Source organism: Phocoena phocoena, chromosome 3 (assembly GCF_963924675.1).
Source record: "Phocoena phocoena chromosome 3, mPhoPho1.1, whole genome shotgun sequence".
Taxonomy (NCBI): Eukaryota; Metazoa; Chordata; class Mammalia; order Artiodactyla; family Phocoenidae; genus Phocoena; species Phocoena phocoena.
In genome coordinates, this window is record NC_089221.1 from 30728844 (window position 1) to 30751108 (window position 22265).

The 22265-nt window shown below is 38.3% G+C and overlaps 1 protein-coding gene across 1 annotated transcript in view; it reads right to left on the reverse strand.

Annotated features, from left to right (window-relative positions):
- CPLANE1 (ciliogenesis and planar polarity effector complex subunit 1) overlaps positions 1 to 22265 on the reverse strand; it is a 131259-nt gene that overhangs the window by 64224 nt on the left and 44770 nt on the right. The window contains exons 28-40 of the mRNA XM_065873637.1: positions 21845 to 21933; positions 20810 to 20889; positions 19449 to 19526; positions 17866 to 18058; positions 13606 to 13899; positions 12660 to 13430; positions 10979 to 11145; positions 9741 to 9873; positions 8826 to 8880; positions 5246 to 5350; positions 1818 to 1942; positions 1304 to 1499; positions 574 to 681 (exon numbers count right to left, since the gene is read on the reverse strand). Of these exons, the coding sequence (XP_065729709.1) occupies positions 574 to 681; positions 1304 to 1499; positions 1818 to 1942; positions 5246 to 5350; positions 8826 to 8880; positions 9741 to 9873; positions 10979 to 11145; positions 12660 to 13430; positions 13606 to 13899; positions 17866 to 18058; positions 19449 to 19526; positions 20810 to 20889; positions 21845 to 21933 (2394 nt within the window). The remainder of the gene's footprint in view (positions 1 to 573; positions 682 to 1303; positions 1500 to 1817; positions 1943 to 5245; positions 5351 to 8825; positions 8881 to 9740; positions 9874 to 10978; positions 11146 to 12659; positions 13431 to 13605; positions 13900 to 17865; positions 18059 to 19448; positions 19527 to 20809; positions 20890 to 21844; positions 21934 to 22265) is intronic.

Below are 22265 nucleotides of genomic sequence, written 5' to 3' on the forward strand. Positions count from 1 at the left end.
TAGGTCCATTCCTCCCAACAGTTGTGGAAGCCAGAAGAGGCATTAGGTCTCTGCTGCAGGAAGTCTGATTACATACTAGATTAATCTAATGATTCACAGCATGTAATAAGTTTAGGTTTTGGAGAAACATTCTTCTAAATCTTGCAAATATTTTACAATAATGCAACCTGATTTATGACTATAAAACTGAATATTTTACTAATAAAGTACTATTGGCTACCAAGCCTGTGTATTTTCTATGTGCTATTCTAGAACTTCCCACCTTCTAAAATATGAGAATTCCTTTTTAACACCAAAACACTCATGAAATTCCACAGGATATTTATTTTTAGCCTCATTAATTGAGAAAAGACATATGCACAAACAGATCTGTAGTTTCCTTGCACAATATTCCTGGGTCCCAGGCTTGGAACCATGACTCTATCTCATTTACCTATCTGCCCCTACTCTCCTTAGCAAGGGAAAAACCCTTTTTCTGGTTTCCTCTGCAGTGATCAAGTTTTAGTGCTTATTTCTAATATAACGGTAATTCAGAGAAAGGGGAAAGTTATGCTATAAATCTAGGGCATTCACCTTTGTCCTGCTGTATGTCTGATGGTGGAGGTGAGGTGATGCAAGGCTCCTTCACTTCTGGAATGCCTGCTCTCCAGCTTCTTCCATCCAGAAAGGTTGGAGACACTTCTGCAGGTTTAAAAAATAAATCCATAGCAGAATTGCCAGATTCTATCAAGAAAAGAAAGGCATAAAAAGATTGATTCTAAACTTATAAACAAGGTATTTAAAAGATTAATAGAACATTTCTAAATGTGAATATAAACATCTAAAATTACAGTGAATTTGGACTTCCCTGGTGGCACAGTGGTTGAGAATCCACCTGCCAATGCAGGGGACATGGGCTCGAGCCCTGGTCCAGGAAGTTCCCACATGCCACGGAGCAACTGGGCCCATGTGCCACAGCTACTTAGCCTGTGCTCTAGAGCCCGCAAGCCACAACTACTGAGTCCACGTGCCTGGAACCCGTGCTCCGCAACAAGAGAGACCACTGCAGTGAGAAGCCCACACACTGCAACGAACAGTCGCTCCCGCTCGCCACAACTAGAGGAGGCCTGTACGTAGCAACAAAGATCCAACATAGCCAAAAATAAATAAATAAATCAATAAATACATTTATTAAAAAAATAAAATAAAATTACAGTGGATTTGGAGGAGGAGAGCTAAGAGACATAAGTAGGGGTAACAATGCTATATTAAAGAATTTTTCAAAATGTTTTAAATTTATTTTAAAAGTAGAAAAAATTATTACCTTGACCCTTAAAATTGTGCAGGGGAAGAGCATTAGTAACTGAAGCTGCCATGTAATGTAGTTCTGCAGAAGATGGGACTTCTAGACAATTGCTTTGCTGTTTGATACTATTATCATCTGAAGGCTCTTCTCTAACAGGTAACTTGTGTAGATCATCAGCTTCAATGTCAATCACATTTATGTAAGTGTGCCCAATCTGAACCAAAACACACAAAATCAAAGAGGGTTACATTCTTTTTACTTCTAGTACGGCCACTCTACCCTACCCCTGCCCCAAAAAGGTTTAATTCTCAAGGCAAGAAGAGCTTATATAAGCCTAACTTAGGGCAAACTTCAGGAAGTATGTGTGATGGTTTTGGTTTACAGTATTTGGGGGCACAATATTTAAATTTTAAGCTAATTTTTGACCTTTCCAACAAATCTATGTAGATGAGATTTTTGGCCTCATTTCACCTATACAACTGAATAATGCAGATGACCATAATAAAATTTAGCACAAAGGTATTATTAAAACTTCCAAATTTAGTACCGTTTCACTTGCTGAAGGTGACAGAGGTTTCTCTGATATTTCAGTGGAAAGTTTGAGATTCACATATACATCTGGTGCCAAAAGTTGAGGAACATTCAAAGATTCATGTTCTAAAAATAAGAAAAATCAGGATAGTAAAAAAATCTGTAAATAGCTCTATGTCATTAACTTGGTAAGAAAAAGTTAGCAACAAACAACATTAAAGACATTTGTTGGACGGACTTCCCTGGTGGCGCAGTGGTTAAGAATCCACCTGCCAATGCAGGGAACACGGGTTCAGTCCCTGGTCCAGGAAGATCCCACATGCTGCGGAGCAACTAAGCCCGTGCACCACAATTACCGAGCCTGTGCTCTAGAGTCCGCGAGCCACAACTACTGAGCATGCATATCACAACTACTGAAGCCCGCGCACCCTAGAGCCTGCGTGCCGCAACTACTGAGCCCACACACTGCAGCTACTGACACCCGCGTGCCCTAGGGACCGTGCTCTGCAACAAGAGAAGCCACCGCAGTGAGAAGGCTGCACACCACAACAAAAAGTAGCCCCTGCTCGCTGCAACTAGAGAAAGCCTGCGCACAGCAAAGAAGACACAACGCAACCAAAAAAAAAAAAAAAGGATATTTGTTGAAAATCTAAGTAGAAGTTTCATAGGTATAAATAAATTAAAGCAAATTGTATTCTATTCTAAGGGCAAATTACTCTAGAATAATTCAGAATTGATGCATATTGACTATTGCTTTTCTCATATGAATGGCTCACAAGAATAATGAAATATCTAAGTCATACCAAGAACATGCTATAATTTCATTTTTCAATTTCAGATATATTAAGTCAGTTCTGCTTGCTTAAAATTTCAATAAAACCAGGCTTTAGGAAATTAATCTTAACTAATTTATTTTTTTACTTTCCACAGTTTCTTCTTGCTTGTTCGCTTGTTTAACCAGCTTTATGGAGATGTAATTCACCTGCTTTAAAAATGTACAATTCAGTAGTTCTTAGTATATATAAAGACCATAGCTAAATTTTACCACTTAAAATGTTTAATATCTTAATTTTACAAAAGTCATTAGCTTCTTATTCAAAACAATATAGAAGCCTGTCACAATAAGTCAGCAGTCTAACTCTGTGACTTTTGTCCTACAACTCTAATCTTATTTCCTAGCATTGTATTTTTTTCCCCTAGCATTGCATTTTTAATAGAACATTACTTTCAAATTTCACAAGCAAAATATAACTCGTTGCAATACTGAGTACTGGAAACTTGGCACCAAGGCTTGAATTTAAACCACGTGACAACCAAAAAACTAGAAAAAAAGGGCTTCCCTGGTGGCACAGTGGTTAAGAATCCACCTGCCAATGCAGGGGACACAGACAGGTTCGAGTCCTGGTCCAGGAAGATCCCCCTATGCCGTGGAGCAACTAAGCCCATGCGCCACAACTGCTGAGTCTGTGCTCTAGGGCCCACAAGCCACAACTACTGAGCCCATGTGCTACAACAACTGAAGCCCGCGTGCCAAGAGCCCATGCTCTGCAACAAGAGAAGCCACCGCAATGAGAACCCGACGCACTGCAACGAGAGTAGCCCCTGCTTGCCGCAACTATAGAGAAAGCCCTGTGCAGCAACGAAGACCAAATGCAGCCAAAAATAAATGAATAAAATAAATAAATTTTTTTAAAAACTAGAAAAAAAGAAAGTGAAAATACTTAAATTATCATTCTATCTCTATTAAATCAATTGATTGGTTTAACTGCTTTTTTTTTATGGGGGTCGGTAACTCCTGTTTCAGCCGTCATGCAGACATAACCTTTAACTAGTCATGGTGTTCTCAGAAAAAAAAAGAAAAAAATCACACCTGATGAGGAAGAAATGATTTGCTGATTTTTATGACATTCAGAAACAACTTCTTGAGAACCAGCATCTTTATCTTGTAGTCAATTAGGAGATTTGGGACAAAAAGAGAAAACAGAAAAAGGATTTCACAAGCACAGAAAAAATTAAATATACAAGTGCAGATTTTTATATATTGTGTATAAAATGTGGTAGAAAAGTAGACAGCTTAAGAATTTAATTTTTAATTAATATGATAATTTTAGATTTTATTATTATTTATATCCTGGGCCTGATCACCTGAATGAATAACAAACTTCTAGCAAATAGGCTGCTGACTTTAGAAGACTACAGAGCAGTCAAGTACCTCCTAGGCTTTCTCAAAGATACATTTAAGAATGTTTCTCAAATGCACACTCACCATTTGCATCAAAAAAATCTTATCAAAAAAAAACTTGTACATGCTCAACCTCATTCAGAAAGAAATAAAAATTAAAATAACAGAGGCCTTTTTCTTTAATCTACTGGATTGGTAAAGGGTAAAAGAGTTAGCTAAATCATAGTGATGAACAACGACAACAAAAAAGGCTCTATGCAAGAAGTTACTCACTGAAGCATCATTCATAGGAGAAAAATACTGGAAACCACCTAATACATTCATTCATTACATTAATGAAGAAGTCTGTCAGGCAAAATTCCAAATAATAGCTCCTCCAACATTTATTTCCTCTATTTTTGGACACAGTTACATATATTCTTCCCACACTAAACCCAATCTAGTCCTTCTCCTCCTAACTCAACTTCAGTAGCCATGGCTTCAGGCCTCTCAATCTTAGGCATAAAATTCTAGTAAAGTCAATTATGGCACAGAGAACCCAAATTCAAAATGTTATTTCTACCAGGACTTCCCTGGCGGTCCAGTGGTTAAGACTCCGCTCTTCCAATGCAGTGGGTGCGGTTCAATCCCTGGTCAGGGAACTAAGATCCTACATACTGCATGGCGCAGCCAAAAAATAAAAAATTTTAGAATATATATTATTTCTACTGATTTAGGATGTAGTCCATGGCATTTTTAAACAAATACCTATTACGTTTTAATAAAGTTACCATAAATTCAATTTAAAATTTAGTTTTAGTTTAAAATGTGTAAAGTATATACCAGGGCTGGGGACAAGAAGCTGGGATGAGTAACTAATATCACATAATTTTATTCATTTATTTTTTACTTAAATATTTATTTATTTGGCCGCGCTGGGTCTTAGTTGCGCCATGCAGAATCTTCATTGCCATGTGCGGGACCTTTAGTTACAGCATGCAGGATCTTTAGTTGAGGAATGAGGGATCTTTAGTTGTGGCATGCAGGATCTCTCAGTTGAGGCATTCGGGATTTAGTTCCATGACCAGGGATTGAACACAGGCCCCCTGCATTGGTAGTGTGGAGTCTTAACCACTGGACCACCAGGGAAGTCCCTATCACATAATTTTAAATTCCCTTTAAATCACTGTTTTGAAAAAAAAGTTGATATATATTAAATATTGCAAAATGTAATGAATTTTAAAAATTAAAGTGAAATAGCATTTTACCTGGGTCTGTATTTGTACTTGCATCCTGACATCCTTTAACTTTCTTTTTTACAGAGGCCATGAAATGCAATCCAGCTGAAGTATTAACATTATCCTGGAGTTTTTCTTAAATATAACAACAAAACATTGGAAGCAATCATTGAGAAGCCAATATATTACCAGGAGCCCAGAAGCAGAGTACCTAACTCAAGGGAGGTGAGGAATTCAGTGTCAAGATGTTACCAAAATGGACTTTCTGAGTGAAGTGGTATCTAAGTCGACCCTCACAGGCAGCTCAGTAGAATTAAAACCAAAATTGTGAAGGACTCTGTATGCCCAGGCTAGAAACCTATTCTTCTGACTGATGAAGATCCAGTAGAAGTTGTTGAGCAGGGAAATGATATGGTCAGACGGATGTTCCAGAGAAACCACCCCAGCCAGTGTGTGAAAATAAATTTGAGTGGATAAAATTAAAGTAAGGCAATCAGATAGATGAGGCTGCTGCAGCAGTTCAAATAAGTACCTAGTAATGGTGAGGAATAGAGGAGAGAGGATAAATTTTAGAATTACAACGATAGTAAAACAGGCAAGAACTGGCTACTGACTGGTTGAGAGGGGGAAGGGGAAAGCAGAACTCAGAATAATGTGTGTTTTGATGTTAAGTTGGTAGTGACACAAATGGAGATAGAGAACACAGAAGAACAAACCAGTTGGTAGGGAAGGGATAATGAATTCAGACTGCACATGCTGTACCTGAGGTAATTTCCACCCTGGAGGAAACATTCAGCAGGAAGTAGAATCAAAGTCCAAAGACTATTATGGGAGTTTAGGTTTTGATGTGGATATTCCTGGGAGAGTACCCAGGGAGTCTAAGTAGAATAAAAGAGTATCAATGATGGCACTTGGTAGTATAATAAAAAATATTTATATTTGGTCTTTGTCCTTGGTTCCAGGAACAAAACTCCTTACACCCTTGGATTTTCCTGAGTGGTAGGAGTATGTTTTGTTATTCATGATGAGCCCCTTTTAATCATATTTGAGTTTAGGCTAATGACTCCTGGCAGGCCCCTAGATAGTTTCAGGATGGGTGCTGGTCACCAGAGGAACCAACTATCAGCCCCGCCTTACTCCCACCTCCACGGAAGGGAGAGCAGCTGGAGTTCAATCACCAATGGCCAATGATGTAATCAATCATGCCTATGTAATGAAATTTCAGTAAAAACCCTGAGACAACGAGGCTAAGGGGGCTTCTAGGTTGATGATTAAGTGGATGTGCTGGGAATTGGTGCACCCAGAAAGGGTGTGGGAGCTCTGTGTCCTCAAACCCCATACCTTGCCCTATGCACCTCTCCCATTTGGCTGTTCTTGAGCTGTATCCTTTATAATGAAACTGTAACCACAAATAAAGTGCTTTTGTGAGTTCTAGAGTTGTTCTAGAGAATTAGTAAACCTGCTGGTAGGGGGTGGGGGTGTCATGGGAATCCCTGAATTTATATGTGACCAGACAAAAATGCAGGTGTTGGGGGACCCCATTTGCAGCTGGTGTCTAAAGGAAATAGGGAGTCTTTTGGGACTGATTCCTTAACCTCTGGGGTCTGTGCTAACTCTAGGTTATTAGTGTTAGAATGGAATTGAATTATAGGACACCCAGTAGATGTCACAGAATTGGAGAATTGTTGTTGTTTGGAATGACACAATATACATTCACTGGAGTACTACGCAGTCATTTTAAATGACATTGCAGAAGAATATCTAGTAAAATGGGAAGATATATACCTTAATACTAGTATGTAAAAACAAGTAAGTTATAAACAAGTAGAGGAGGTATTCTTTTTATATATAAATATATATATATACACACACACATATATAATTTATAGATATATAGAGAGTAGGGATATTCAGAAAATAAACTCTAGAAGAATATTAACACTGGTTATCTCTAGACAGAAGGATTATTGGAGATTTTAATATTGGTCTTATTTTCTACTTGCATTTTCTAAATCTTCTCCAGTGAATATGTACCACCTTTGTGAAGAGAAAGAATGTTATCAAGAATGAAAAAGAAAACGGTTTTAAGACAAGTGTGTGGAAAAGGAGAACACCAGACAGATTAAGCAGCTGAGAAACAGAAGCTAAGCAGGTCAGTGAGGAGACAACTGCTCAGCACGCAGAGGCCTGATGCTGGGTCGTGGCACCAAAAAGGGAGGGAGCACCAGGCCAAGGATTATGTGAAGGAATGGGGTAACAGATGTGAGGGATAAATCAGGGGTGACTTCCAAGGTAAAAATCTTGTCCAATCAAATGAGTGGTGATATCACTAATGGGAAAATGCCAGTTTAAAATGTGGACATTGGGCTTCCCTGGTGGCGCAGTGGTTGAGAGTCCGCCTGCCGATGCAGGGGACATGGGTTCGTGCCCCGATCCAGGAGGATCCCACATGCCGCGGAGCGGCTGGGCCCGTGAATCATGGCCGCTGAGCCTGCGCATCCAGAGCCTGTGCTCCGCAACGGGAGAGGCCCCAGCAGTGAGAGGCCCGCGTACCACAAAAAAAAAAAAAAAAAAAAAAATGTGGACATGTTTTTTTTGTTTTTGTTTTGGCCACGCCATGCAGCTTGTGGGATCTCAGTTTCCCGACTAGGAATTGAACCCAGGGCCACCACAGTGAAAGCCCAGAATCCTAACCATTAGGCCACCAAAGAACTCCCGTGAACATGTTGAATTTAAGGGGAAAGTAGAAAAGAAAGAGGAGGAAGATGTATATTTGAATGTCATCAAAAAAATTTAAGAGCTGAAGTCATGAGAGTGAATGGTTGCAGAGGCACAAGAGTGTTTGTGTGTATATGTGTGAAAAATACTGAAGAGAAAGGCTGGAGAACATGCACATTCAGTGGCAAGAAATGAATTGACCAATTCAAGAAAGAAAAGAATTTACTATCTATGAACAAGTTCTTTTTTCTGAACTGATTCCTTTACTTTAATGTACATGTATTTTCTATGATTAATTTGACTCCAGGCGTGTTCTCCAATAATTTCCTTTTAGGCCTTATATATCAATATCTTATTTGAGATTCTAATTAATTGCATTGCTCTACTATAGGGGTTGGTAAACTCTGTAAAGGGCCAGATGATAAATATTTTAGGCTTTGTGAACCATATGGTCCCTTTTGCAACAAATGGAACCTGCTGCAATGTGAAAGCTGTCATAGACAATGTGTAAATAAATGGGCATGCCTGTGTTTCAATAAAACTCCATTCACAAAAGCAGGTGTAATCCAGATCTGGTCTGAGGGCCATACTTTGTCAACCACTGCTCTAACAGATAACACATCAAAACAAACACATATACATACATACACACATAAACACCATCCTGTCAAAGATAACATGAAAGCAATTTGGTCTCATTTTTATCTACATATTTTTATACTTTTTTCATATATCATAACTAACATTTTAACAGTGCTTACAACATACAACACTTATGTAAACATTTCTGCTTTTCCCAGTATCCCGGGGAAGTGGGTAGGTATCTACATATTTTTAGAAAGCTGATTTTAACTCTGAATGGAGATGTGACATTAATCATGCATATACATACCAAAAGGAATGTCAAAGTCTTCCAAAGGCTGGGAACCATGATGTTCTTGTTGCTCCTAAATGAATCCCCAAATGATCAAGTTATGATTAACTCAAAGACAGTCATTATTTTGAAAAAAAAAATTCAATAGCTATGAGAAATGTTGATTTTTTAGGTATAGTTTAAAATCCTTTAATTCTAGAAATATTTATTCTATCAAATTATTTACTCTATCAATGTAACTCCACAAAGATACTTATGAAATTCACAAGTCAAACAATAAAAAAGAGGATTACCAATTTAATGCAGTTACTAAATTACAATATGCAATTCTTTCCTGCAAGACTAGCTTTAACTCACAAATAATATCAAAACTGTTCATGGACTCAACATTTTACTAAATGCCTCTAGACATGTTCTTGAGGACTTACTGAAAAAAGGGTGCTAAGATTCAAGTAAACAAAACTATTTCTGTTTATTTAAACTCTTGTTGCAAATACAGGTAAATAGTCACCAAATTTAGAAGGAATGTTCGCAAAGATGTGATATAAAATATAGGTTGCATAACAAACCTATGTTTGGGAAATCTAGAGGCACCTAAAAGAGTTAGGTGAAACTATCATAGGAGAAACCCAAATAACATGATATGCATTAAGACGTCATAGAAAAAAGGAAGAGTGATTTCAAATATAAGTCACACAAGCAGATGCTCTAAACTACAGTTTTTGATTTACCAACAAGTTGCTTTTCACATTCACAACTGTTTGTCTACTGTTGCACAGAGGGATGCAGCAGAGATTTATGTGCTTAATGATGTTAAGGTTCTCCTAGTCACAATCAGAAGCTTCCAGCAATCAGACGACTAGATAAACCACAGACATTCTAATCTCTGCGTACATGCAGACCAGGGAAGAATGTATTATAGTTTTTCTATACCTTGGGCTTCATAACTACTTCTGAATCATTATCATTAATGATGAAATCCTCTGGTTGGAAAGTCACACTTGGTTTTCTCCTTAGTTTCTCTGATCTTTTTTCTTGCAGCTCTTTTTCAGCTCGTCGTCTTTGTCTATTAAAAACAATAGTGTAAAATATATTTTTACTATTTTAGTAACATCAGTTTTTCATTTGTATCATGCTATGCAGTGGGACAGTTATCAAAATTTTGTCAATAAATTATTTTCAGTGCCATTTAATTAAATTAGCAAGATATTCTGCTAGAATACAAGCAAATATAAGCAGAAGGCAGGGACCCATGAAAGTTATTTCTAGTTCCTCTACTACTGAACTGACTTTTCTGTGTTAGTCACTAGAGTCCCAGGTTAGAGTTACACCTTTTAGGTAATTTTCAAATTCTCTTTTCTGCAGATTCTAAGCTGGCCCCAGAAACCCTACTGGATACCTCTATTCACCTATCTGAAGAAGTTAGGCAAACTCAGTCACCTCAGCAAGGAGGAAATCCCAGCAAGGAGGAAGGAGAGCCCAAAAAGTTAAGGGGAAAACTTACTTTGAAGAGGGTTTACCTGGAAAAGATGGAAGGAAAGACCATTTCTGGAAAGAGAGCACTGGTAGTAGATTTTAGGGTCTGATAAATGTGAAATTTTTAAAGTATTTTCTAAACTAAGTAATAATCTACCAGTTAATACATGTTTTGAACATCCATTATGAGTAAAACATTATAAATGCTCTTCATTAGAAGTCACAGCCTTGCTTTTTACATGCGCATTTCTTAGTGCCCTGAAACAATTCACATCACTGCTTCCTGTAAGAGTCTGGAGGATATGGTAAGAAGAATAACAATAAACGTTACTTCAGTGTATTGGACAGTATATGGAAGATTTCATGATATCAAATATTTGTGCTGCAAAAGATGACTGCTCATCTTGTTAGAGAAAAATGTAAAAAGAAACCTCTAGCCTATGAATGCCAGGAAAGAATTCCTTAATAAAATGTAAAAAATAATAGTATTTGTTTCTCACATTATAGGAATTTTTCTCATCACAAAATGTGTTCAAATGCATGACACTTGACAAGGAAACTGAATACGCAATTGTGTCAGGCTGGGAGGTTGAACCAGATAACTTCCATCTTATAACTATATTATTGTCACTAATAATAAACTTGCAGGTACATTTGCAGGTATATGCTCAAATAAAATTTCACTTAAAACTTGCCTTTTTTTACTGTCCTTTCCTTGTCTCAATTCAGATGATTCTATTTTGACTTGTAGAAGCTGGAGGTGTCCAGGACCGCCTTGTTCAAATAAATTATGCGTTAATTTTTGTTGCATTTGTTTAAATGCAATAAGGTTTTCAAGTGGAATAAGTTGTGGGTTTTGGTACTATAAGAAAAAAACAAAGCATGGTAATTTAAAATTACAAACCTCAATTAGGCAATATGTTAATAAAAAACTGAGAAACACATTGGTTTAAATTAAACTAAGACGTGCAAGAAATAGAACATATCAAAGAAAACAAACTGATTTGGACTGGTAAGACGAGTACGCAGATCTTAAAGTACAAATGATTTTAGAAATCATTTCCTGAAAATTTCAACTGGGCATTTTATTTCAGAAATTATGTTAAAAGTCCTCATCTTCTTCATTTCTTTTTCATATTAAAAATCTTCCTTCTTAAAATTATAAATGAAGTTATATAACGTCTAGCTTTGATTTAAAATTCTTTGGAATAGGGAGGATGCACACGGGTGGAGATTATGGATGGAACAGATTAGCAATATGTTGATAACCACTGATGCTGGGTGATGGTAACTTGGGGGTTCATTATACTATTCTAATTAAAAATATTTCTTTAGAACCTTCCCAAAATGTCTACTTTTCCACTCCTTTAAAATCCTTTCTTTTTTGTTCATAATACGTTCAGAAGAAAGGAAGGCACGATAAGTACTTTTTCTAAGGAATGACCATTTCTTTTCCCAGCACCATTTTCAAATCTTAAAAGTGTACCAGAGAATGAATTACTCAAATACTCAACTATACTGACTTATAAAACTAGAACCTAAACAATCTTAATTTCATAAATCAAAGGTTACAACTTTAAAGATGATTTGGTGGGTTTATAAAGATTTAATCTTTGTGTTTAAAGTATTTTTAAAAGATACAATTTTTTAATATAATTAAATATAATTAGATATAATTAGATAATATAATTAGATATAATTTTTTAATAAGTAAAACTACTTACAGATCTGGGTCTAAATTTAACAATTTTAACCTGTAGTAGATTTGAAGGGAATCATATCACAATTGCTAGGAACCCCAAACAATGCTCTCTCTCTAGACAGACAGACAGATACTCATACACATACACACACACACACACACACAAGAACACTGGTCATTTTATTTTACTTCTTATTTCTTCTCTGAGCAGAATCTCAGAAACATCTTTTTGAAAGAGTCTAGAAAACTCTGGTACTGATACACGAAAAAGACCTAAAACCTTTAAGGTACTCCATTATTATTTTAAACCAAATTTTATATGTTGTTTTCAATAAGAGAAGCATTATTTCTTTAAAAAGAAGTGTGTGGGCTTCCCTCGTGACGCAGTGGTTGAAAGTCTGCCTGCCGATGCAGGGGACACGGGTTCGTGCCCCGGTCCGGGAAGATCCCACATGCCACGGAGCGGCTGGGCCCGTGAGCCATGGCCGCTGGGCCTGCGCATCTGGAGCCTGTGCTCCGCAACGGGAGAGGCCACAACAGTGAGAGGCCCACGTACCGCAAAAAAAAAAAAAAAAAAAAAAAAAAGAAGTGTGTAAGAGCTTTTCACTGAGTGTATATTTATGGTATGGAAAAGGCAGGACTGTGCTTTTGTATCACTCTGCAAAAATCATTACCATATTTTCTTGGGATAGACATGAATGAAGTAGTGATAGTCTTGGGTATTTGCTTTCTTCTGCTACAGTTCTAATAGGTATTGATGGAACTGTAACTGATGCTCTTGAGGCAGAGGAAAATACAGAAGGAGGTTTAAGTTGCAGGTGCAATAATGGAAGTCCAAAAGAATTCTGAGGAGGTATCTCAAAGGGCCCTGGCTTAACATCAAACAGTTTTTCTGGTTTTATAAATGTTGCAGAGTCCTGCTGAGGTGTCAAGTTTTCTTGTCCAACATACTGATCCAAGTTCACATGCTTAGGAATTTCTGTAATTATTGTTTCTGCCCATTTCTTCTGCTCAACTGCTTTTTTTATGGCTTCAGTATTATACTGGCTCAAATTCAAATGGGACATTGAAGTAGTGTCCATTGCTCTCTTTGGCAAAGGAGGCTGGAAGAAATCAGATAATCCCCAAGCCACTCTTGGCTGTGGCAGAGGACTGAAGGGAACTTGAGAAACTCTTTCTGTATGGAAGGATAGGGGCTTAAATTCAGGCTTGGGCTGAAATTGAAGCAAAGGAAAACCATCACCAGGTCTGAAAGTTTTTGCAGTGGGGATAAGTTCAGGTGTCTTCAGAATGGCAGAAGACGTGGACAAAAGGTGGAGGTGAGTATTTCCAGCAGGGGCTGGAGACAATGAAGTGGTTGGTAAGCTCTGAGATGCTGGAGTTAGTCCTCTATTCTGGGTTTGGCCTTCTAATTGACAAAAAGGAACACTCCTATGTGGAACATTCTGGAAGAGAAAAAAATATTATGTAAGATTAAAATACATTACAAACTCCTACTTTTTAAATGATGTTCAATATGTTTTGGAGGAGGTGGAATATAATTACTAAATAAGTTACTTACTCAAATAACCAACAACTGAACTACTAGGACAACTTTAATGGTACTTTAAAATGCATTACCTGTAAATTTCCATTACTATTTTCATCAGATTGCACAATTCCTTTATGGCAGTGTGGGCTGTTCTTGCCAGGCTCTCTGGTGTACTTTCCCATGGGTTGTGGTTTAACGAAAAATCTCTCCTTCAGATTTCTACTGGTGTCTTCAATATCATTACTCCCTCTTGTGGGGTTTGATCCTTGGCTTCCCACCAAATGCACAGACTGAGACTGCTGTAGAAGTTGATGCATGTCCGGGAGGTTAGCAAAGGATGATCCTACTATTTGCATTAGGCTCATGAAGTTGATCTGTTGCAGCTAGGATAAAATAAAAATTAAAGAAACATCTTAAAATATAATGAAAAGAACCTAAAGAAGCAACAATAATTATCTGAGTATTCCAGAATAGTCATACTTCTGTCTTAGTAACTGCTGGAGCCATAAATGCTGAATAGGAAGCAGAGCTGGGAGAGATTTTAGAAAAAAAGGAAAAGAAGAATAGCTTCCTGTTTTCAAGGAGCTGTCAACTAGGAATATGAACTCCTAGTGAGACTTGGGACTATCTGTAAAGCAGTTTACATAAACATCCCTGGGACCATAAAGGAGTGGTCTGATGGAGTGGGTGAGGATAATTAAAGAATTCCTAAAATGGGTGTGTTGTGGCAGGGTTTTTCAGGAAAGAAAAAAAGCAGAGATTAGCAACAGGTGAAGAGAGAGGAGTTCCTGTGGAAGGGCTGACCGAGTGAAAGGCAAAGGTATGCACTGTGGCTGACAAACCTTGAATAACAAAATCACTTGAGGAGCATTTAAAAAGTCCCAATGGCCAGGTCACACCCTATACCAATAAAATCAGAGTATCTGGGGGATGTGAGCCAAGATTAGTATTTTTTAAGATGACTAGCTGATTTCAATGTACAGAAAAGCTTGGGAACCACTAGCATGTACACTGGCTTAGATGGAGCAGGAAATTTATAGCTAATGAGAAGGGAAGTTAGTACAGTGGTCCAAACTGTAGCATGCATCAGAGCCACCTGTAGGACTTCTAAAAGCACTCTTTGTTGAGCCCCATCCCCAGAGTTTGATTCCAGTAGGTCTGGGATGGCAGCCTGAGAATTTGTGTTCCTAATATCTAAGTGATGCTGATGCTAATTGTTCAGGGCCCACACTTTGAGAACCACTGGACTTGTGAGAGTATGGTGGGAAAAGAGGAGAGATAAAAGCTGTCCATGGGGGTCTTTCAAGCCCAACAGAGGAATTTGCACTTCTTAAAACAAGCCAATAAGGAAACACTGCGGGTTTTTTAAAAAAATGTAGGTCCCTTCAATTACAAAAGAAATATATGCTTATTACAGAAAAAAAAAGGATAAAAAAGAAAATAAAAATGATTCATAATCTTATTCCCAAAGATAACTAGTATTGACATTTTTTAGTGTGTATCCTTTCATTCTTCGTATTTTTATGCTTTTATTATTTATTTTTGGCTGCTTTGGGTCTCCGTTGCTGTGGGCTTTCTCTAGTTGCAGTGAGTGGGGGCTACTCCTCATTGCGCTGCGCATGCTTCTCACTGTGGTGTCTTCTCTTGTTGCGGAGCATGGGCTCTAGGCACATGGGCTTCAGTAGTTGTGGCACGTGGGCTCAGCAGTTGTGGCTCACGGGCTCTAGAGCACAGGCTCAGTAGTTGTGGCGCATGGTCTTAGTTACTCTGCAGCATGCGGGATCTTCCCAGATCAGGGTTCGAACCCATGTCCCCTGCGTTGGCAGGCAGATTCCTAACCACTGCGCCACCAGGGAAGTTCCATTCTTTGTATTTTTAAAACATGACTGATACCATATAGTATACAAATTTGTGCCTGAAATTTACTGAAGATTTTAAAGCAGGAAAATAAGAGTATTAAAACAATATCTGGGGCTTCCCTGGTGGCGCAGTGGTTGAGAATCCGCCTGCCAAGGCAGGGGACAGGGTTCGAGCCCTGGTCCGGGAAGATCCCACATGCTGCGGAGCATCTAAGCCCGTGAGCCACAACTACTGAGCCCACGTGCCGCATCTACTGAAGCCTGTGCACTCTACAGCCCGTGCTCCACAACGAGAAGCCACCGCAATGAGAAGCCCGCGCACTGCAACGAAGAGTAGCCCCCCGCTCGCTGCAACTAGAGAAAGCCTGCGCACAGCAACGGCTTTCACAGCAACACAACACATCCAACACGGCCAAAAATAATAATAAAATTTAAAAAAAAAAAAAAAAAAACAATATCTGGGGAAAAATGTCTCAGAAATGCATATATGAGACAATGGAAGTATGAAGTTCTAAGAACCTAAGGTTGGCTACTGCTATAGAAATAGCAAGTAACTGTACTGACATACAATGTGGGCAAAGGAGTCAAGAGGGCATAGTAAAACACTGGATATGCATAGTGAAAGAAAGTAAAGATGACTCTCTAAGACAGTGATTCTTAATCTCCAGAATTATCCGGAGAATTTGTTAAATATACAGGGCAGTGACCAGCAAAGTCCCTAGGTAATCCAAAAAACAAGTTTGACAAATGCTTCTAAAACTTTAAGCAGGTAAAATAGGTCATGCTAGTAAATAGAAAAGGGAAAGAAGAGACTCAGAAGAATAAGAATAAAATCAGTTTCAAAAAATTCCATGGCAAAAAAAAAAAAAAAGTTCCATGGCACAGTGGGACATGCTGAAAAAGTATTCCCATCAGGACCCATAGTTCAAAGATTTTTTTTTTTTAGTATAAACATCCCAGCAACAGCACATGGGGAGCTGTCACGGAGGGCATAGGTCTCTACTGGAGGAGGGGTGTGAGCAGGGCATGAGGAGGGGTATGGGCATGCTAGGAGGATGGGAACAGTCCTGGCTGCCCCACCGTGGGATGTGTGAGGGTCTCTGGCCAGGCCACAGCCCACATGGGAAGACACCAATCAGTCACGAAGTCATGGGAACGCCACACAAGCCTGGCTGTGGGCCCAGGCACCACACAGGCGCATTCACTGTTAAACTATACAGGATGAGGCTGTACATGATTTAATTACAAAAGAGTCATATTTATAAAAATCTGTACACATATTTGAAAAACTCACAAAATTAGTGCCCAGAATTATCCATATAAAAATGGTATACTGGGGCTTCCCTGGTGGCACAGTGATTGAGAGTCCGCCTGCCGATGCAGAGGACACGGGTTCGTGCCCCGGTCCGGGAAGATCCCACATGCCGCGGAGCGCGGCTGGGCCCGTGAGCCATGGCGGCTGAGCCTGCGCGTCCAGAGCCTGTGCTCCGCAACGGGGAGGCCACAACAGTGAGAGGCCCGTGTAACGCAAAAAAAAAAGGTATACTGCATCACATAAAAGGATATGAGGGCTTCCAGGGTGGCACAGTGGTTAAGAATCTGCCTGCCAGTGCAGGGGACATGGGTTCACACCCTGGTCCATGAAGATGCCACATGCCGCAGAGCAACTAAGCCCGTGAGCCACAACCACTGGGCCTGCACTCTAGAGACCACCAGCCACAACCACTGAGCCTGCGTGCCACAGCTACTGAAGCCCATGTGCCTAGAGCCCATGCTCCGCAACAAGAGAAGCCACTGTAATGAGAAGCCCACGCACTACAACGAAGAGTAGCCCCTGCTCGCCACAATGAGAGAAAACCCACGCACAGCAACTAAGACCCAATGCAGCACAAAATAAAATAAATAAATAAAAAAGAAAATTGTACGATTAAAAGCAAAAAGGATATGAAAGTGAATGTAGAACACATGAAGAGAAGAGAAGATCTGAGGGAAATTAATGTTTAAGGAATAAAACAGAAAAGGGAAATATTTAAAAATTGTTAGTAGACAGAGGAAAGGATAACCAGGTGAGAAAAAGGTGATGGAAGGCAAAGTGAACAATACTTTAAAATGCAGCTGACAATTTCAAACCAAGCCAACATTGGGTTTGGGGATGATAAATGTGATGTGACAGGCTGTGTTAGAAAATAAACTTTGCGCACCTTTGAGCAGGGGCCGCTGGTCTGGTTTGATTATCCCCCACCTCACTTTTGTGAGCAGCTCTGCATCCCCAAGAGCTCAGTAAAAAAAAGTCGCCATGGGAAGTAGGGAACTCAGCCTAGACTCTAGTCCCTAGAGTTAGGACTTCTGAATAACAAAGCAAGAGTGCCCAAAGCAGAAAAGCCCTGCAATTTAATTTTAACTTGTCCGTCTCTGGAAGTTTGTTCATATTTTAAAACCTTACATATATATCATGTGTAGACTTACTTGTTTATATGAAGATGTGCTTACCTGAACTAATTTAAACATTTCATCTTGGAGCATTTCCCTAACAGAATCGGAATAATGTGATAACTGAGCCCTGGGTTCATTTCTCTGGGCTGGCTGAGCTGTTGGCCCAGGTGTTTGTGAAGCAACAGTGACTCTATTTGATACCAAAGGTGGAGCTGAGGAAGATTTATCTTTACATGCAGAGATCCGTGCACTATGTGGAAGCATATAAATAAAAAACACACATTAATCAAGAAAGAAACAAATTAGATGTCTATGAGCTGAGTATTTTGATCCTACTTTTTAATTCTACTTTAAAAGCTTTCTGGAGGTTTTCAGGAAATTTAAACTCTAAAGCCGATCTCACTCTATCCCTCAGCCCCCAGACACATTTGTCATCAGCACAGTTATTCATCCAAATGCTATAATTAAGGGACATGTAATGTCTAGTCAGCCATGGTCCCCTCCCTATGGTGTTACAACCCAGGACAGTTCTCACGCTCATTTTACTTGCCTGGTTCCTACAGGCATCTGAGTTTGAGACCTGTGCAATCACTCTGATTAGGTGTACAGAGTATGTAATTTGCCTTAGGAATATATTTCTTGGACTAAATTTAATGACCCAGAATGGATTTAAGAAAACTGTGGAAAGTATGGGTTAAAAAAATGTTTAATTCTAACATGGATAGAGCAAACTCCTGTCGTTCTTCATTAAATGTGAAATAACAATATTGTGAACATTTCATTTCCAAACAGAGAGTTGATATTAATAATTAAACCCTAACAAAAATGCTTATTTAGAAATAAAAGTTAAAAATCAAAGTAAGTTTTGTTTTATAAAATGATTGTTTGGGGATGATTCCTTAAAACATAGAAGGGACTCAATGTTGTACAAGCAAATCAATTTTATAACCTAAATTAGGGAACAGGCACTATCACGTCGAAATAAACTGATCATTGTCTCTATAAAGAAAATAACACATTAAACTGTGTTTATATTTATTTGGATTTACATTCATTCCCTTTCAGCAATAACATTTGCCTTTTATCAAGCATCTCACAACCTTAATAACAAAACTATATTTGGGAAATCCATAAAAAACAGGCGTTACAACTGACTTGCCTATTTTAAGACAACTTTATTGGCCTTTGCTTTCAACAAGTAACAAGGAGATAAATTCTAATACTGGAGAATTTTTTTAAAGCAAATTTGTGCTATATCATTATCCTATTTCAACACGATTTGTAAACACTAAACACACTGTTCAACTTCTGTAAAATAAATACAGAAGGCAACTGGATGGCTCTTTTCTATGAGAGAATTAGAAGCATTTCATATGCTATTAGAGATCTGCTAGAGGCTGAAAATGAGCAAGAACTACATCTTTCAATAATATATCCACTACTTCTTTTTTCCAGAAAAGACTTGTTCTTAAATAGTTCCTGCATGTCTTTAAAACACAACTGTTAGAGGAAAATCTTTTACTCTCTTAGCTTTTGGTCAAGATGTTAATAATTATTTCAAAATGGTACAGTAGGCATCATTTCATTCTCTTATCTATTTGTAATTATATCAATATGGTACAGTATGCAAAAATTCTCACCTAGAAACTTCTGAACTTGTATCTACACCAAATGAATGAGGAGTGATGTGTTCTGGATCTATAAAGCCTTCGATCATACTATAATTAAAGATTAATAATCAATTAGGAAGCAAGATATTCTTCGCGTTACCTAAGGTCCAGGTGATCTAATGCTCCACAATCTAAGAGTCTAAACATCCTCTAATCTTCTGTAATGCTTAGCTCATAATTACAATCTATTTACATCTGTCTCTATAGCAATAGTAACAGATTCAAACAAAAGCAAAGAATATGTCTGGATGGCTTTAATATACGACTTGAACACTATTAAATGCTTGGCAACAGAAATAATATAATCTAAAATGAGCGGAAATGAAGTTAGCTGGGACCTCAAATTTTACCTAGGAAGAAGCAGACACTTTGCTCAGGAACACTACAGAGACCATTATCACATCTGAAACTGTAATGACTAGTTTTTTATTAATAGAAATATCTATATTACTTGTAAAGGCACAGGACATTAAACATATTTTTTTGTTAATTATCCACAGAAGACCCCAACAAAAAAGAAGAGAAAGAAAATCTAATTATGTTGCCTCTCTTATCTGAGGTAATTCTAAAACATCAAAAATTCTAAAAATTAAGAAATCATGCCCACACTGCAACAAATGAAAACTGCCTGCAGCTATCCTTGAAGCAATAATAAGCTAGCGGGCTTCCCTGGTGGCACAGTGGTTGAGAGTCCGCCTGACGATGCAGGGGACACGGGTTTGTGCCCCGGTCCGGGAAGATCCCACATGCCGCGGAGCGGCTGGGCCCGTGAGCCATGGCCGCTGAGCCTGCGCGTCCGGAGCCTGTGCTCCGCAACAGGAGAGGCCACAACAGTGAGAGGCCCGCGTACCACACACACAAAAAATAATAATAATAAGCTAGCAAGCAGAGTATGGGTCCATCAAAGCCCTATGGACGGTGTGCAGTAATCATACCATAACACTGACTCATAATGATTCATAATGATATATGACTCATAATGATTCTTTACTTGACCCATGAAAAGTGGAATTAGTATGGAAAGGGAGTACCCTAATTAGCAGCTGAATAACTCTGGTATATTCACAGCTATATTTTACTTTAAGGTTGACAGTGACAGGAGAACAAAAAGCATTTTAGACATCATTATTTATTTCACTCTACCAAGATTTAGAAGTATAGAATTTACTAAAAATCATCACTACCATTACTATTAAATTGAGGTTACAATTTCACTAGGAACACAGTATCACCATAAAATATATAGTAAATGATGAGGAAAACAAAAAACCCTCTTCATCAAGTGAATCCCAGATGAGCTTTGAAAGCTTTCCATACTTTTTCCCCCTTACCCTTTCTGTTCAGTTGATTTTTCCTCCATACATGTCTCTAACAGTTCTTCCCTTGGACACTGAACCTCTCCTGTGGAATGCTGTTAAAATTAATAGTACCCAAAAAGAAAATAGGTGAAACAAACAGGTATTACTGTCTTAGGTATCTTGAGTTTCACGTTAGCCATTCGCCTGGAATAAAAACAGTCTAAAAGCAAGTGCGAAACCAAACATTAAAATGTACTCCCAGTCCTGCTCTGACTAGACCTTTATACTGTGATGCCTTTGGCCCATCACCCTGAGCCACTGAGCATATTAAACTACAAAGACAAATGATGTCACTAGAAATCATTTACAATGGATTTGTAAATTAAATTACACACACATCACTACATAAGTAAGTACAACTGACCTTTGAACAACACTGGTCTGAACTAAGGGGGTGCACTTATATGCAGATTTTTTCAGTAAATACACTACACCATCTGGGGTTGGTTGAATCCGCGCCAGGTCCTAGAACCAATCCTCCGTGAATACTAAGGGATGAATGGATGAGGATTTTTGACTGCATGGGGGTCAAAGCCCCTAACTGCCATGTTGTTCAAGGGCCAACTGTACGCTGTGAAAACTAGAATATCAGAAAAAAAAAAAAACCATCCTTCTTAAAGGAATTGTTTCAATAATTAGAGATGTCTGTGTTCTACCTGGAAATCCAGAGTATAGGGTTTTGAGAAAAGAAGTAATACATAAAAGTGCATGTATGTGTAAAAACTGCACTACTGCTGAATTATACATTCTGAATATGGAACACTTGCATCACTCTTGATTAAATTAATTTACTACAGCAGTTTATGAAATTAACATTTCATTGCCTGAAATTATTAGACATCTAACTAACTATAGAATTTCAGTGAAAGAAAAATGCTGCATGGCTACACTCTACAACCCACAGTACCCTTTTAAGAGAGAATAGCCTTGGTTGGATATATTGAATAAAACACTATAGTGTTACCATAGCATAATTTAAGTAACTTTATCCACTACTTATAGACTTACTTCTTCTAAATGCTGTGGTAAAGTCTGCATCTGCATGTAAGACGCAATACTGGGACTTTTAACAATTCCAACAGATTCTTTGGCATCCTCTACACGGAAACAAGAAGGAAGAGAAAACTGACCTTTTGAAAAATAATCAATTTTCTTTTTAGAATGTTCAGAATTATTATAGGAAACAAATATAATAGCAGAAACATTTTCTATCCTCCTTACAAAAATATCTTCAAACACCTAGAGACAACCCCTCTTCATCAAGTGAATCACAGGTGAGCCTTGAGAGGCCTCATATCCGTGTGTATAACTCCATATAAAGCTCTGAGAGTTTCTGTTTTAAAGAAGACTGCCAAGGAAAGGTTCATAGAATTGGTTCACAGCAATGAGGAGACCCATAATAATTACACAGCAAGGCAAAAGGCCTCAA